This window comes from Taudactylus pleione, unplaced genomic scaffold (assembly GCF_031769625.1).
Source record: "Taudactylus pleione unplaced genomic scaffold, aTauple2 ptg000483l, whole genome shotgun sequence".
Lineage (NCBI taxonomy): Eukaryota > Metazoa > Chordata > Amphibia > Anura > Myobatrachidae > Taudactylus > Taudactylus pleione.
Window position 1 is genome coordinate 2,393,334 of NW_028284885.1, and position 17,541 is coordinate 2,410,874.

Consider the following 17,541-nt stretch of genomic DNA (forward strand, 5'->3'; position numbering starts at 1 on the left):
GACATATATGGACCAGTGAAAGGGGGGACGCACGTGTGCTGGGGAGGGGGGAGATGCTGCTGCTGCTATGAGGGGAGGGGGGGAGGAGTTCCCTCCTTCCCATGTACCATGACGTCACCCTCCTCCACAGACGCAGGTTTTCCCTGAAACAGCTGAGAAGCCGCGCGGTGGGCGTGGCCTGGGGGGGGTTGTGGGGGCGTCGCTTGCGGCTGTCGGGCGCGCGCGGCATAAAGCCCCGCCCCTCTCTTCTCCAACCTCCGGTCCTTTTCTTGTCGCCTGAGAGAGTAGCGCGGGCGCGCCTTCTGCCTGTCTCGGGAGCGCGCACTCTCCCTCTCCCGCGCTCAGTGTGTCCGGGGCCGCGCATGCGCGCTGCTGGCCTGTGTGGTCGCGGGAGAGATACCGGGCTGTGTGTAGCGGTCGCGGCGGCGGCGGCAACTGTGGGAGAGGAGCTGCTGCTGCCCGGGGAGGACTCGTAAGGCGGTGTTCTGATTTACCGGGAGTATCTGTGGCCCGTAACGGAGTGACTGGTGGAGCCGGTACCGCGCTCGGATGCCACTCCCTGTCTGCACACCGGTAACCGGGGAGAGGAGGGACTCAGTTCACTAGTGCAGAGGACGAGGAGAGCGGGCACCATGAGGTGAGGCATCCCCCTGTGCCCGGTGCGGCTGCAGAGCCTCCCGGGATGGATCAACCATCGCTCTGCGCTCCCCCATTCATTTGTTGTATATGGTGACTGACAGCTTCGCACCCCAAGAGGTTCTGCAGCATCTGGCATCATGTCACTGCATGGCCCAGCTCCCAAGTGACCCTCCTCCTGTAACCCCCTAGACACCCAGTGTCTCCCTCCTGTAACCCCCCCATAGCCACCCAGTGTCTCCCTCCTGTAACCCCCCCTAGCCACCCAGTGTCTCCCTCCTGTAACCCCCCCTAGCCACCCAGTGTCTCCCTCCTGTAACCCCCCCTAGCCACCCAGTGTCTCCCTCCTGTAACCCCCCCTAGCCACCCAGTGTCTCCCTCCTGTAACCCCCCCTAGCCACCCAGTGTCTCCCTCCTGTAACCCCCCCTAGCCACCCAGTGTCTCCCTCCTGTAACCCCCCCTAGCCACCCAGTGTCTCCCTCCTGTAACCCCCCCTAGCCACCCAGTGTCTCCCTCCTGTAATCCCCCCTAGCCACCCAGTGTCTCCCTCCTGTAACCCCCCCTAGCCACCCAGTGTCTCCCTCCTGTAACCCCCCCTAGCCACCCAGTGTCTCCCTCCTGTAACCCCCCCTAGCCACCCAGTGTCTCCCTCCTGTAACCCCCCCTAGCCACCCAGTGTCTCCCTCCTGTAACCCCCCCTAGCCACCCAGTGTCTCCCTCCTGTAACCCCCCCTAGCCACCCAGTGTCTCCCTCCTGTAACCCCCCCTAGCCACCCAGTGTCTCCCTCCTGTAACCCCCCCTAGCCACCCAGTGTCTCCCTCCTGTAACCCCCCCTAGCCACCCAGTGTCTCCCTCCTGTAACCCCCCCTAGCCACCCAGTGTCTCCCTCCTGTAACCCCCCCTAGCCACCCAGTGTCTCCCTCCTGTAACCCCCCCTAGCCACCCAGTGTCTCCCTCCTGTAACCCCCCCTAGCCACCCAGTGTCTCCCTCCTGTAACCCCCCCTAGCCACCCAGTGTCTCCCTCCTGTAACCCCCCCTAGCCACCCAGTGTCTCCCTCCTGTAACCCCCCCTAGCCACCCAGTGTCTCCCTCCTGTAACCCCCCCTAGCCACCCAGTGTCTCCCTCCTGTAACCCCCCCTAGCCACCCAGTGTCTCCCTCCTGTAACCCCCCCTAGCCACCCAGTGTCTCCCTCCTGTAACCCCCCCTAGCCACCCAGTGTCTCCCTCCTGTAACCCCCCCTAGCCACCCAGTGTCTCCCTCCTGTAACCCCCCCTAGCCACCCAGTGTCTCCCTCCTGTAACCCCCCCTAGCCACCCAGTGTCTCCCTCCTGTAACCCCCCCTAGCCACCCAGTGTCTCCCTCCTGTAACCCCCCCTAGCCACCCAGTGTCTCCCTCCTGTAACCCCCCCTAGCCACCCAGTGTCTCCCTCCTGTAACCCCCCCTAGCCACCCAGTGTCTCCCTCCTGTAACCCCCCCTAGCCACCCAGTGTCTCCCTCCTGTAACCCCCCCTAGCCACCCAGTGTCTCCCTCCTGTAACCCCCCCTAGCCACCCAGTGTCTCCCTCCTGTAACCCCCCCTAGCCACCCAGTGTCTCCCTCCTGTAACCCCCCCTAGCCACCCAGTGTCTCCCTCCTGTAACCCCCCCTAGCCACCCAGTGTCTCCCTCCTGTAACCCCCCCTAGCCACCCAGTGTCTCCCTCCTGTAACCCCCCCTAGCCACCCAGTGTCTCCCTCCTGTAACCCCCCCTAGCCACCCAGTGTCTCCCTCCTGTAACCCCCCCTAGCCACCCAGTGTCTCCCTCCTGTAACCCCCCCTAGCCACCCAGTGTCTCCCTCCTGTAACCCCCCCTAACCACCCAGTGTCCCCCTCCTGTAACCCCCCCTAACCACCCAGTGTCCCCCTCCTAACCACCCAGTGTCCCCCCTCCTGTAACCTCCCCTAACCACCCATTGTCTGAGCTTCTATTGTCCCTCTACTATTACCCCTTACCCCCCCAGTGTCCTTGCACCCTCCGCCTATTACCCCTACCCCTTCAGTGTCCCATCTCCCAGTGTCCTTCCCCCTGTAACACCCTAACCACCTATTGTCCCCTCCTGTAACCCCCTAACCACCCAGTGTTCCAGCTCCCAATGTCCCCCCTACCCTCTCCCAGTGTCACAGCTCCTTGTCCTATTACCCTAACCCACTCAGTGTCTTCCTATTACCCTAACCCACTCAGTGTCCCATCTCCCAGTGTCCCATCTCCCAGTGTCCCATCTCCCAGTGTCCCATCTCCCAGTGTCCCATCTCCCAGTGTCCCATCTCCCAGTGTCCCATCTCCCAGTGTCCCATCTCCCAGTGTCCTTCCTCCTGTAACCCCCTAACCGTCCAGTGCCCTCCCTCCTGTAATGCTATAACCACCCAGTGTCCGAGCTCCCAGTGTTCCCCCTACCCCCTCCCAGTGTCGCAGCTCCCTGTGCCCTCTTCCTATTACCCCTACACACTCCGTGTCCCATCTAACAGTGTCCCTCCTCATGTAACCCCTAACCATCCAGTGTTCCCCCCCTCCTGTAACCCCCTAACCATCTAGTGTCCCCCCTCCTGTAACCCCATAACCTCCTAGTGACCCTCTCCTGTTACCGCCCCCACCCAGTGCACCCTTCTTATTACCCCTATCTCTCCCAGATGTCCCATCTCAGTGTTCCCCCCCTCCTCTATCCCCCAGTATCCCAGCTCCATGTGTCCCCACTCCTGTCACCCCCTCCCACCTCAATGTCCATCTCCCAATGCCCCCCCCTCCTGTTACACCCTGACCACCCATTGTTCCCATTGTCCCTCATACTGTTACCATCTGCCCCCCCCAGTGTCCTTCCTCTTGTTACCCCTGCCGTCCCAGCTCCCAGTGTCCCTCCTGTTACCCCCTGCCCCCACCCAGGTCCCAGTGTCCCTACTCCTGTTACCACCCGGTATCCAAGCTCTGTGTATCCCCTAGCCACCCAGTTCAGAGTGACTTTTCTCCTGTTACCCCCTAAAAACCCAGTGTTCCAGCCCCCTGTGTCCCATCTCCTGTTACCCCCTAACCACCCAGTATTCCAGCTCCCATTATCCCTCCTCCTATTGCCCACTAGTGTCCTTACTCCTATTCGACGCTTAACTCCCAGTGTCCTTGCTCCTTTTACCCCCCATGTCCCCCCTGCTTGACGCTTCCTATCACCCCACCATCCCCCCTGCATGTGCTTTTACCCCCTACGTGTTCAGATTCTTGCCAAGCGCTTAACACCTTCACAGTATTCACACTCGTGCCCTGCAATCCCCCCCAGTACCCATACTTTTGTTTTGCACTCAACCCTTCCTACCACAGTACCCATACTTCCTGTCCTGCACTTACCCCACCAGCCCAGTACCCATAGTCCTGGCTTGTGCTCTATCCTTACACCAGTATCCATACTCCTCCCTTACACCAGTACCCATTCTCCTGGCCTGTGCTCAGCCCTAACACCAGTACCCATTCTCCTGGCCTGTGCTCAGCCCTTACACCAGTACCCATTCTCCTGGCCTGTGCTCAGCCCTTACACCAGTACCCATTCTCCTGGCCTGTGCTCAGCCCTTACACCAGTACCCATTCTCCTGGCCCGTGCTCAGCCCTTACACCAGTACCCATACTCCTGGCCCGTGCTCAGCCCTTACACCAGTACCCATACTCCTGGCCCGTGCTCAGCCCTTACACCAGTGCCCATTCTCCTGGCCCGTGCTCAGCCCTTACACCAGTGCCCATTCTCCTGGCCCGTGCTCAGCCCTTACACCAGTGCCCATTCTCCTGGCCCGTGCTCAGCCCTTACACCAGTGCCCATTCGCCTGGCCCGTGCTCAGCCCTTACACCAGTGCCCATTCGCCTGGCCCGTGCTCAGCCCTTACACCAGTGCCCATTCGCCTGGCCCGTGCTCAGCCCTTACACCAGTGCCCATTCGCCTGGCCCGTGCTCAGCCCTTACACCAGTGCCCATTCGCCTGGCCCGTGCTCAGCCCTTACACCAGTGCCCATTCGCCTGGCCCGTGCTCAGCCCTTACACCAGTGCCCATTCGCCTGGCCCGTGCTCAGCCCTTACACCAGTGCCCATTCGCCTGGCCCGTGCTCAGCCCTTACACCAGTGCCCATTCGCCTGGCCCGTGCTCAGCCCTTACACCAGTGCCCATTCGCCTGGCCCGTGCTCAGCCCTTACACCAGTGCCCATTCGCCTGGCCCGTGCTCAGCCCTTACACCAGTGCCCATTCGCCTGGCCCGTGCTCAGCCCTTACACCAGTGCCCATTCGCCTGGCCCGTGCTCAGCCCTTACACCAGTGCCCATTCGCCTGGCCCGTGCTCAGCCCTTACACCAGTGCCCATTCGCCTGGCCCGTGCTCAGCCCTTACACCAGTGCCCATTCGCCTGGCCCGTGCTCAGCCCTTACACCAGTGCCCATTCGCCTGGCCCGTGCTCAGCCCTTACACCAGTGCCCATTCGCCTGGCCCGTGCTCAGCCCTTACACCAGTGCCCATTCGCCTGGCCCGTGCTCAGCCCTTACACCAGTGCCCATTCGCCTGGCCCGTGCTCAGCCCTTACACCAGTGCCCATTCGCCTGGCCCGTGCTCAGCCCTTACACCAGTGCCCATTCGCCTGGCCCGTGCTCAGCCCTTACACCACCCCCAGTATCCATACTCCTGCCTGGCACTTGGCCTCCAGCATCATTCCTGTCAGGCGTTTGCACCTGCTCCCCGATGTACGGTTTATCCCCCCTACCCAGCATTTTCTCCTCATTATACCTCCTGCATGTTGTGCACTGTGCTGGGCCTCCAGGATACTACTTCAGCCTATATTCAGCACACAGCTTCCCCTTACCATCAATTGTGCACCACCTACTTAGCACTTAGTTCCCCTCCCCATCGTGTGTATTGGGGATACCCCACCGCCGTATATTTTGATAGCACTCTCCTGTATGTGCCTACGTTGCTGTGGACAATGTGTAATAGCGCTGTGTGTACACACACTGCCTGGGACTCCCAGTGATTGTGTATTGTGTGTTTTATGTGTAAATACTCTCCCTGGGCTGCTTCCCGCCTCTGACCAGGTGAATCAAAGAAAACTACCTTAATTTGCACTGAGCTTTTGTTATTGCTGGTTTCGTCCTAGTATCACGTTAGGGTAGGGTTGCTGGTCTCCTTAACCATGTCTGGGTTAATGTGCAGCCTGGGGGAGATTTATTATTTGTAACAATGGCTTTGTTGTATATTGTCCAATATCCCCTTTATATAACACGTGGCTAGCTCTAATACCCAAGTTCCGCTTGCAGGGTCTCTGTGAGCAAAGAGCCGCCTTTTTGAGGCCTAAGAGCTAAATCCCCAGTATGCCACTCCATGCTCAGCGGACGGGTAGGTGTCCCTGTGCATATGGTGGCTTAGTGGCTCCCCTGAGTCCCCTGAAGGCATATGTCAGTGTTTTCTAAATGCAGGGTAATAATTGACTCATGCAGTGTGTGGAATTTGCTGTGAATGGGAAGGACAGCTGCTGGGTCCCGCTGCTGCTTCCTCCGGCTCTGCGATGGTCAGTGTGTTTATTCATGGCTGCGTCCATGTATAGTGCTGTCTGATCAGTCTGTGTCATCGGCCTCCCACAATACGTTCTGCTGCCATCCTAACCTAACGACAAGCGTGTTCATAGGTCTCATCCGTAGGATGGCTGTGTGCTGTATACTCGGTATAAGGCCGCCTCCAGGGAAATCCCTGTGTATTGTGGCCTCCATGTATAAAACAGACGAACCCATTGTTGGTGTCTTTGAGTGTTGTTATGGTAAATTCCTAATTTTTACATTGCACGTGACCCATGCAGAGTTGTTGCATGACAGGGGGGGGGGTCTAGGGTTCACGCTATGAATGGTTTTATCTCTCTAATAAGATAGTGATGCCATAGCAAGCCTTCCTGGACAGGAATTCCCTTCCCTGCTTGCTGTGCAATAGTGGCTGCACCACTTGATTGCTCTGGTCTATGCAGTACTCGCTGCTGCTGTCATGTGTTGTTTAGTTAAAGATCAATGTAGTTTGCCTGGTTGTGTGTTCTGTTTGTGTTCTATGCACTGTAGACCTGTTTGCCCCCAGTGCTAGGTGAATACATTCCGGTCTTCATCCCCGTTATGAGCCCTGCATGGTGCTGGTATGTCCCTTCTCTCTTTCGCCAACACCTACATCGGCCAATGAGTGACCTGTGTTAGCTGCTGTCACTTGTAAGTGAAATTTTTTTTTTTTCTTTCTTTTACTGTCCTCTTGTTTGTTGCATTGCAGCAGTTGCTGACCCCCCCCCCCCCCCCACGTGTGAGATCAATACCCCGTGAGATCATGGTAATCCCAGCATGTCTGCATTTTATTGCTCCCAGTGTTTGTAGGTGATTTCAGCGACCGTCGCTGCCAGGCGGCAGGCAGATGCACTGGAGTTTGTTGCTACGCTTCTTGTCTTTTGGTGCAGCGCTCCGTGAGAAATGAGACCTGAATGCTGATGTATTGTAATGAAACGCTATCTCCCATCTTCCTGGCCCTGCCCTTTAAGGTTAAACAATTGGGTAAAACAAAACTGCCTGGGCAGCGGTCCCCGTGGAAGCATCTAGCCTTACAGGCAGTTACTGTACCGTTCTGTTAAAGATTAATGACAAACAGTTGCTACAGCTTCTCTAATGTAACCTTGGAGGAGTCGCTTACACTAATACACCATTTCTTCCAGACAAAGCACGTGACGGCTCGGCTAGATAGGGAACTCTGTATTATTAGGCATCTCGATTGTACATTTATGTATTCACACAGCTGGAGCTAAGGCCTTTTGTTTAGTCTATAATGTAAATTTTTTTTACAAAGTAGACCTGTTGCTTGCACGTAAACCAGTAAGCGGCCTATTCATTCACTAGGAACCGATGACGCCGCTCTGGTATTGCCTAGTGGACATTCTCTACAATATTAGGGCTGCCTGCGTCGTGTGTAGGCGACGAGTAAACTTTTTTTTTTTTTTTTGTACCAGTACCGTTGATGCATACGCCGAAGAACAGTGGGATGTGTTTTACCGCTAAACAAACAATTCCTAAAATAACTAGATTGGCGTGACACGGACGATGTCATTTCTGTGTAATGTCTCCGATGGGTCGGTGCAAATTTCTGCTTACACTTGTGTTCTGTTCCGAGCAGGAGGCCGTTCATGTGGTGTTACCAGGGGTTATAGTGTGCGTTGGTGACTGCATACGGCTGTCTCTGGTGCTACGGCTCTGCTTTAGCAGCTAAATAAAGTCATCATGAGAGCTACTGCAAAACTGTCCAGTCAGCAGTGGCAGAGGTCACCTTTTATTGTACTTGTTGGATGTTCACTATAATGAAGTGGTCCCAAGTTGCAAACTTTCAAGCAGGCGGATTCATAGAACTCCATTAAACTAATACACACAGATATCAGAACATCCAGCAACATGCACCAATCCCCTAACGACTTAACGATCACGGGTCCCTAGAACAAACAGGCTAACCTGGTCAATATCGACCAGGTTGGCCTGCATGCACGGGCGATGGTCGATATCGACCACCCGTGCCCGCGCATCGACCGTCGTTCGGTCGTTAGAGGGGTTGAAAAAAAGAACTATATAAACAGTATAGTTTTTATATCGTTCTTTTAAGTTGAACCGTGTGTTTGCACCATAAGATTTGGGAAATGAAAGTTGATAAAAGTCTAGTGCTTACCATTATCGTTCTTATCTGATGCGACATCCCCGCTCCAGTTCTGCGCAATGAGGGAGACCCTGATAGCGTCATAACTAACATGTCTTACATGACACAGGTGAATAGAACGTTTGGTTTATCTGTCAGGTTACTATGCTCGTATTATCACGGCTTCTGTCGGCCATGGTGCGCTCACAGATCGAAGGAACTGGGAGAGAAACCCTGTAAGAAAAACCTTTCATGCTCTGCGGATTATCGGTAAGGGCAAGCGTTTTCTCCTGCGCTAAAGTTTCCCATTCAGGTGAACCTTAAAAGTTAGTTGAAGCTGGAGGCTAAAGGTTTCTTTGTTTGTGCAGATTGTTGTACACTGTGGGGGACGTCTATAAATCTGGGCTAGGGGTAATGTCACACGAACCAAAAATTCTATCTTTGGCTGTGCTGCATATGGCAGGGAGTGTAATAATTACTTATGCAGCTCTTTGATATGGAGTTCCCCCTTCATACTCTTTTATAGAGCCACCTTCACCTTCCACCTTCTTGTTTTCTGGCGAAAGTGCAATGAGTGCCAGTTTTGGCCTATGTCTTAAGTTGTCCATATAGAGGGGCTCCGTACCCTGCAAATCTAGTGATGTGGACCTCAAACCAGGCCCATAGTATAGAGATACAGAAGTGCATGCACTAGCCTCTTGTATCGCGCCAAATAGCCCCGTTTGGTGTGCCACAGATTGTGCGATTAAGAAACTCGTCCCACCTCACCGTTTTATACCGAATATTCATCTTAAGTCATGCGACAAAAGTACAGTTCACAAGTTTTCTGGATGGTCTCACTGGCATTGCATACAGCATGGGTGTGCGACTCAGACGCTATCCTGGGGAAAAAAAGGCAAAAGGTCGGAGAGTGATGCGAGTAAGCCGCACCATGCATACCGCTACGCAGTGCTTACTCTGAAATTTTACCAACTCTGTTGTGACAAAACAAACTAATCCTAAGCGCCCAGTACACTAATACAGCTACAATGTAACACAGACGCTAAATACATATAGGTGCGGAAGTGTCAGAATTGCTGTCCATGACAGGGCTGCTTAAATCACGCCATGTGGCGCACAAAGGATAGGTGTATGAGTACGCATCTGCAGCGCCTGATCCTGTGTTGGGTAGAAATCGGGCATAGATGCTCCGGCGTTGCATGCATGGTAATAAATGATTATATTCTCCCGTATGCAGAGGTTGATGCATCTCACGGTCCTCTTGGCCCTCGTCCACAATCTCGACGCGGGCGTCCTGACAGGGTTAGGATACCGACGCCTGCAGGTAAGTAACCTAACCCTCCCTCCCCACAGCGTAACCCTAACCACAATACTTATTCTGACTAGTATCGGGATTTCAGGCGGGATATAAGCTCCATCTTGTTTAGGCCTCAGTCCAACTCTTTGCGGCCCAGCGACACGTCCTGTCTGAGCCTTGTTTGCGGGAGAACGCAGACTATTGCTTCTTCAGACGTAAGTTCGAGCGATATGCGTATGACCCCGCAAGCCCCAACTTGCGTGGGGCCCGGTGCCAGAACATGTGCACGCTCTAGATACGCTCCACCAACAGGTGTGTGCCCGGGCACCACATTAGGCCATAATCTGTTAATGGGCACATTTGTTACAGTGGGGTGGGGGTGTTGCCGTCATAACATAAATGACTACTTCCTATATTGCAGGAAAGTTTCTGCTCATCTGTCTGTGCCTGTCCCCCCGGAGGCACGTCACACAAAGGGAGCATTAAGGAAAAACAGCTGCCGCTTATAAATGAGTGTTTGGATTCCATCTTTTACCAGTCACCTTTTCTCATGTCATCTCTCTTTAAATGCAGACAGTCCAGCTGTTGTCACTCTGCGCTGCCAGGCTGTGTGCGGTGCAGACAGGTGGAGTGGGCTTATGGCCCCTTCTCAGCCATTGATCAACTCCTTTTGTTCTTCTAGCTATAAAACAAGAGGTTATATGAAGGGGTGGGGGGGATGGTTGTATTGCATAATTCCGGTTGAAGGCGCCCTTTCTCCCTGCTCTTTGTCTTAGTGGTGCTTTGTAAGCAGTTTGTTTTTTTTATTAACTTTTGTGGATAAAATTACTACTTACGCCAGTATTGCTATACAGGAGCCCAAACTGTACACGCGTGGTATCTGGCTGCTGTGTGATTAGGCTGCTTAGTAGCGCTGACAGAATACCAGCAACACATTGCGGTTATCTATCTCCTGCCCTCACACACAGACGCATCCTCACTCGGTGGGTGACACCCTTCTCGCAGTGAGTGTAACTTTGGCGTCTGTTCACCGCTGCAGGGTTCCGAGGTCTAAAAGTTTCTGGAAACGTTGTTCTGACCAGATGGCAGGAACTGATACTTGATAGGCTGTAAAGTGCACCAGACATTTATTTTCATTAATGAAAGGACCTCTAAACCTAAAGTAAAGTTACTATGTGCAATGTGCATGACTATATGTTCAGTATGCAAACTGGCAGCCTCCCTTGTAGGCAGGGCCACATTAAATGCGTTAGATTATTTCTGTTAACCCTTGGCTGCCCTGAGCCTCCAATACACCGATACTGTGCCTGATTACTTTTAAATACAGCTATTAAGTTGTCCTCTACCTATAAGCTTGTTATGCATCATGTATGCAGTAGGTGGAATAGCAACGTCTTTAATGCAAGATAATACTGAAACATTAGTCATTTTTAAAAGCAGCAAGCGGTTGTTTTTTAACACATTACTAAATAAATCAGAGGTAGCCCATGTTGGAGATGGGTGATTTGCCAATGTTAGTCCTTGGTAAAGCAGAGACAATTATCTACGGCAGGTGCATGGTTGTGGTACTGCCATAAAGATACGGGTGTTTGTTTTTTTTCCCTGTGCCTGGAGGGTCCTGGAATTTGGTGGGTATTCGATGCACTTAAAGGTCCGAGCTGGAGGTCATGGATACCTCCGAACACAAGGGCTGGGAGTTGCTGCAAAGCTCGGCATTCTGTTACATGCGAGTTACCATGGTAATGCTGTGCGGCGTATCATTGCTGTCTGGTCTGCGCACATTGCCGTTTTTTACGGTAAGGAGTCTTCGCTCATTTTCTGCACGCCCCTATGGGGTTGTGTGAGGAGAAATGCCAGAAAATACACTGCCGAAGAAGCAGTCCCAACCGTTCCGGGAGACACTCCACGCCGCATAACGGGGAATTGAATTGCACCCTTACATGGAAACTGCTAAATGATATGATATTTCATTCCTGCAGCTTCTCTGACTATAGACATGATGCAAGCCGGAGCCTTATAGCAGTGATGTGATCGGCTCTGATGCTGGTTGCTCCCTACTATGGCTGAGCGTGAGCTTTTTTCATTGGCGTAGAAGTGACTTGGACTTCTCGCAATGTGACCACATGTGGGTTCAGAGCCTGCCCAGGGTATATACTGTCTATAAGTCATTATCATGGACGGGCTGTACTAAATACTCTTGTTGCTGGGAAGAAAAGTTGTACTGGTTATATTAGCTCTCTACACTTTGGGCCTGATTCAGAGCCGAACGCTCTGACCAGAGTGCTCGCTCTGAATCAGGGCCCTCCCTACATGAAAATGGAGCGGCCTCCTGGCCGCTCGTATAGCTGTGTGGTGACCACCCACAGCATATGCGAGCGGCCAAAAAGATGGTCGCGATGGTCTTGACCATCGCGACCATCGGACTTGCAGCGGAGACCCTGCGGTAGGGTCTCCCTGCCACAAGCCCTGGAGTGATTTTGGCTCTATCAGAGCCAAAATCACTCCCACTGACTTCACTAGTGATGTCAGTGGGGCCGGCTTCAGACGGTAGGCGTTCCCATGGGAACGCCTCCGTCTGGCCGCCACGCACCCGGCACGCCCACCAAAGGGGGCGTGCTGTCAATCAGCATCGACAGCACGCCCCCTTTGGTGCGAGACCCGGAGCGGATGGAAAGCCCGTCGCTCCCCGGGTCTCGCGCATGCGCGTGACGGAGCTCCCTCTGTCGCGCGCATGCGCAGTGGGGAACATCGACCCACTTGCGAGCGTACTGCCGCTCGCGAGTGGTTCTGAATGACCCCCTTTGTCAGACCAGTATTGAGTGAGTGTGCAAATATCAACAGCTGTGGTTGGCAAAATGATGTATAAGTCAGGAGTCGGTCAGCTCTGTAAGCCAACAGGCTCTTCAAAGGGACAGGAAAGACTTGCATCCATTGGTCGTAATAGATATGGCTCTTTAAAAGTTAGGTAGTAACTTTCTAGGAGTCTTTGGCTGCCTGTCACCTGGTATGTGCTCAACCCTACTTATAGGTGGGACTGTCTCTAGGGTCCATACGCACTTACGAGGAGGGAAAATTGGTAAATCGCAGGAAATATTTGTGTATTCAACAAAATTCTGATGCATTGAAATGTAACTATACGATTAGCGGTAGCGATGCTAAACCATGATAACTAGGTCATGCTGCTCTCTAATGCTGGGTACACACTCGCAGATATATTGTCCGATCTCCAGATATCAAGGTGTGTATCCAGTTTAAGATTTTAATTGCAGCGTTACTAATCTCGCAAAGCAGTGGCAGGGATGACCCCTTGTAGAAACCGTCCACCCCATCTGTATTGCAGGTCTCCGGCGTCGGATAGCGGCTGGAAGTTGCGTTAACAGCAGAAAAAGTGACTTTAGCCGTTTTCAAGCGAGTCAGAGTTATTTTTAGCCTAATAATGCTAATGTATGGAAAATGTGCCAGATTTAGTGTATGAGTAGTAGAAGAGGAAGCCAGGAATCAGCTCTGCGCCTACAGGACTTCTGTGAAACTTGATTCAGAGTTGGCCGCAGACTATTCCTGACATATTGGCTGAAAGACTTTTATTTTTTCTTTCCCCTCCAGTTGTTACTAATTTATGTTTAATTTTATCTTGGACACAATAATGGGCTGATTCTGAAGTGGGAGTAAAGCAAAAAATAAAAACAAGTAACTTTGCAAGTGGTGCAAATACATTTATTTCTACATGCAGGGTAAATACTGGCGGATTTTGCATGTAGCCCACAAATGCTGGGCAGTTTCTTTTTTTTTTTTTTTTCTTAAATTTGTGCATTGCAATTTTATAGTTGAGTTTGTACTGTCTCAGATCTAAATATCACTGCACGTCCCCCCCAATCCCTTCAGTGTAGCAGTGATTTTACATGTTGCTTAGTTATTTGCTTATTTTATCCTTTGCTGCCCAACTCAGACTTGGGTCCAATAGACTGGTTCTGGGTAGTTGAGCATATTATACAATGTTTGTGCCCAGCGAATGACCAACATGATGTAACGATATTTTGCGCCGTACATGCTTCACGAGCGCGCGTTGTATCGTACCATGCTACGGGAAGGATGATGCAGTGAATGACCATCGTTCACACGCAATCTGGCAAACACACTGTACATTCCGCACAATATACCGCTGCGATCCTCCTCAGAATGACACATTGCGCGATATGTCTTGTAGGGTGTTCTCTGTTTTAGTCCATCACGGGGAGGAAGCCGAATGTGGTGTAAGATCTGGACCAAGGAGTAAAATGAGTAATCTTAAGTTTTCTTGATGACTCCCTAACATAAAATGTATTTAATTTGTAAGTTAACGGACAATTTGTAACCATTCTTGTGCAAAATTTGTAACGCCGGGTACACACTAAACAATATCTAGTCCGATCGGGCGAGGTATTTGGCACATCGTCTAGAGTGGGCCCTCAATGTCACTGACTATGCGCGTTCTTGCATCTCGTCAAAGACATCGCCCGTCCGACCTGCATGCAGGTCCGACGGGCGACATAGTGAGGGCCATGCTGCCGAATGCACAATGGCCTGCGCCATCGCTGGCGGCATCAGCAAGTGTGTATGCCGGGTGCCATCGCTTACAAGGTCGGCACACACTAGACACGCCTTTAGGTTACTTAATTTCCATTTTCAAGCCAGATGCCTCCCGCCTTCCCCGGACACTCTTACACCACTCTCCTCTATTGGGAGCAATTTATGTTGTAGCATTGTCCATGTAGTATATCGGGGGGGGGGGGGGGGGGGGGGATTTGTTCTCTCTGCCCTTGGATCCCCACAGGAATTGGGCATCTTGCGGGAGGGTGCTTTCCAAAGTCATTCTATTTAGACCTTCAAGTAGCTAGAATGGGGCTACGCCTGCCCGTTCATACACTTTAACCCTAACCCCCCCCCCCCCCCCCTCCGTCAGTCACGCTGATGTGTGCTGTCATCTGCATGCAGTCACATTGGCTTCTCGTGGTGCAGAATGCAGGTAATAGTAGCAGAACACCCCCACTGAAGGACCAAATACATGACGTATGGGTGTCTGTCCATCTATGTTATGGCTGTTTTGTAGGTGAAGATCGGATGGTAGGTGAAGTCCTTTAGCGCCAAACACCACAAAATGATGCTTTGTCCTCACAGCAGTGCCCTTCGATATTCTTGCACACATAATGCTATCCATTTAACCACCCATCGTCCGTCCTTCATATCCGGGTATCTTAAGCTTTGAAAACAAAATAAAAATTATAATTAGAGCTTATTTAAGTTCTTATCCTCCTCAGGTCAGTGCACCTTCTTGCAGCCTGATAATTGTGCTTTACAGCAAATGGGCTTCTATATACATTTTTTTTTTTTTTTGGGCTCAGTCAGTTCCAACATTGCGTCAGCAGCACTCGGTGCAAAGTGTTACTAAGTCGCTGGGGGGTTTGAAAATGTGCTTTCTGAGTATCCAGGGACAGGAACTTTTATAATGCACACTGTCTGGGTCCATAAACCATCACTTGTGTTTGTCCTGGCTCCTGCTATCTATTCCTTCCTCTAGCGAGATCTATTTTTGAGCAGGTCTGCGTTCCCTGGCCTCTGAATTGTCTGAACAACCCCCCCCCCCCCCCCCCCCCCTCCAGAAAGAATTTAGGAGCCAGCAGTGAAATGTTACTCTTAGACTGTTTGCTCCGGGAGACCGTATTACGAGGTGCTGACTCGCTAAGGCCCACCAGCTGGTTACTGCGCTTTAATAGAAGAGATCTGTACTGTACAGCTTTCCTCCGGAACCCCTTTCCTCAAAGTTTTCGATAGTTTGATGTTGTGACTGATTTTAGTTATCCCCCCTCCCCCCCCCCCCCCCCTTTACTCTATATAGTCCTGAGGTTCCCCAAACACGGTCCTCACGGCTCCCCAACAGTTCAGGTCTAAAGGTGCCCATACACGTTGCGATAAATCAGCCGATCCGACGCATTGGTTTGATTTGGCTGCTCTATCGTACCGTGTATGGACATATTATATAGTGCGTACACCCGTGGGGTCGTACATGGCACCCCCAGATCTTACTGCAGGTCCAGGCGATCAGGGAATGCAATGTGCGATCCCATGCAGCACTATGTGGGTGGGGGAGCTGGCATATCGGGCGGTTGGCCACCCGATCGCACCGTGTGTGGGGACTGCCCAATATGCCTCGTAGCGTTGCACAGTGCATATCGCATCGTGTATGGCCGGCTTTAGTGGTTAAATCAAATTGACTGAGGTACTAATTAAGCCACCTGTGCTCAAACATGGATATCTTGAATACCTGAACTGTTGGGGAGCCTTGAGGACTGCGTTTGGGAACCTACGGCGTAGTCCAATATCTGGGCAGCACGGGTTTGTGCAGTGGTTAGCATTATTGCCTCACCGCCTTAAGGGGCATAAGTTTAATTCCTGACCAAGGTCCTGTTGGTGTGGAGGCTGTATGTTCTCCCCATCTTTAGTACACAAAGTATGTTTTTTTAGGGCTAATAGTACACCTCTGTAATGATTTCCAGTGTCAGAGCGTCTTATGTTGGGATACAGACTGATTCCCCCAATCTATTCAGTACTTTCAGCCTGTTACGCATTTGCGTTTCTGCCTGTTCAGTAATTGAATAGGGTGGAACGTGTGGACTCGCATGCCGCAAATTTGCGTCCCAAACAGGTGAATGCGGCGGAAAGTCGCCGACTTTTAGTGGCTAATTGAATACGGGCCTCTGTGTGGATTTCCACCCGCACTTCGAAGACATACTGGTAAGTTCATTTGCTTATGACAAAAAAAAACTGCTTATGCGCTCGTATTTGTGTGCCCGTGTTAGGCAATTTAGGAGGTTGAACAGCGACATGAGGGAGCTCCCGGAGCTATTAAATTCACTGCGATGTGTTTAGTCGCAAGAACTGGCGTTCTACGACTAAAGTGCCGGCCACTAGGCTGTTAGTGCCGCGCTAAGCCGGAAATCAGCTGCGCAGGCGGCAATTTAGTCAAATTTCTCCTCGCTCCCTCCTGAGGAAAATCTTTAGTCGGCCTAAACAGCGCGCTGAATTGAATAGGTCCGGGAGCTCCCTCCTGGCGCTATTCAATTCACACTGAATTGAATGTCACCCTTAGATTGTAAGATGACTGACGTGAATGCCAAATATTGTCTGTAAAAGCGCTATGTAATGCTTGCTCTATATATCATAACACTTTCACAGCCATTTACTATCACACTTTAGGAAATTGGAATGCGGTTTCTGGGATTATATGAAAAGAGGGCAAACAATGGCACCATCACAATGGTGAGCTCTGCAAACGGATTTCCTAGCACTGGGATTTGTAGTTCCACAGCATCAGGAGGGATGCATGTTGAATACCCCTGCTATTAGAGTTTTTGGGGTGTGACGGAATTGAAGCTAGTCCCGGGCTGCAGGCTAGGAGCTTACCGTAAGAAAATACAAAGGGATTAGTGTCTCTTTACCCCTTCTGGTGCCCATTGTGTGGAGTGTTGTTACTGTCCATTTGTCCTCCCCTATTCCATGACCGCGCGTCTCTCATTCTTGTCTCTTAGGGATAAACCAGAGCCGTTCTTGTAAAAGGGGGTATGCTATGCAGTTGTACCAGTGTTTTATCTATCTGGTTTAGATATCTATTTTGCTATGTTAAAATGGTGTAAAAAAAAAAGCCAGGATGAAAAACACATTATTGCTAACTATAGCCTATTAGTTATGTCCAGTGTTATAAAGGTTTACTAAGAGTGAGGGCCCGAAGGAAGCCTTTTAGCCCTGGCACACAGTGTTAATCCCTCCTAAGAAAGACATTCTGGATTAGTACATTCACACAATTTACCTTTAATGATCCCTGGAGAATGACGACGAATCCGGAATTCCAAGTCCCGAGTGCTAATCCTGCACTGACAGACTG

At 51.8% G+C, this 17,541-nt stretch overlaps 1 protein-coding gene across 5 annotated transcripts in view; it reads left to right on the forward strand.

Annotated features, from left to right (window-relative positions):
* Positions 1-253: 253 nt before the first annotated feature.
* ENAH (ENAH actin regulator) overlaps positions 254-17,541 on the forward strand; it is an 88,813-nt gene continuing 71,525 nt past the window's right edge. For 2 of the 5 annotated variants that reach the window (XM_088449371.1, XM_088449372.1), the window contains exon 1: positions 254-637. In XM_088449371.1, coding sequence (XP_088305497.1) covers positions 633-637 — 5 coding nt within the window. In that variant the 5' untranslated portion in view covers positions 254-632. The remainder of the gene's footprint in view (positions 638-17,541) is intronic. The other 3 variants (XM_088449374.1, XM_088449375.1, XM_088449376.1) reach the window with 2 other exon arrangements.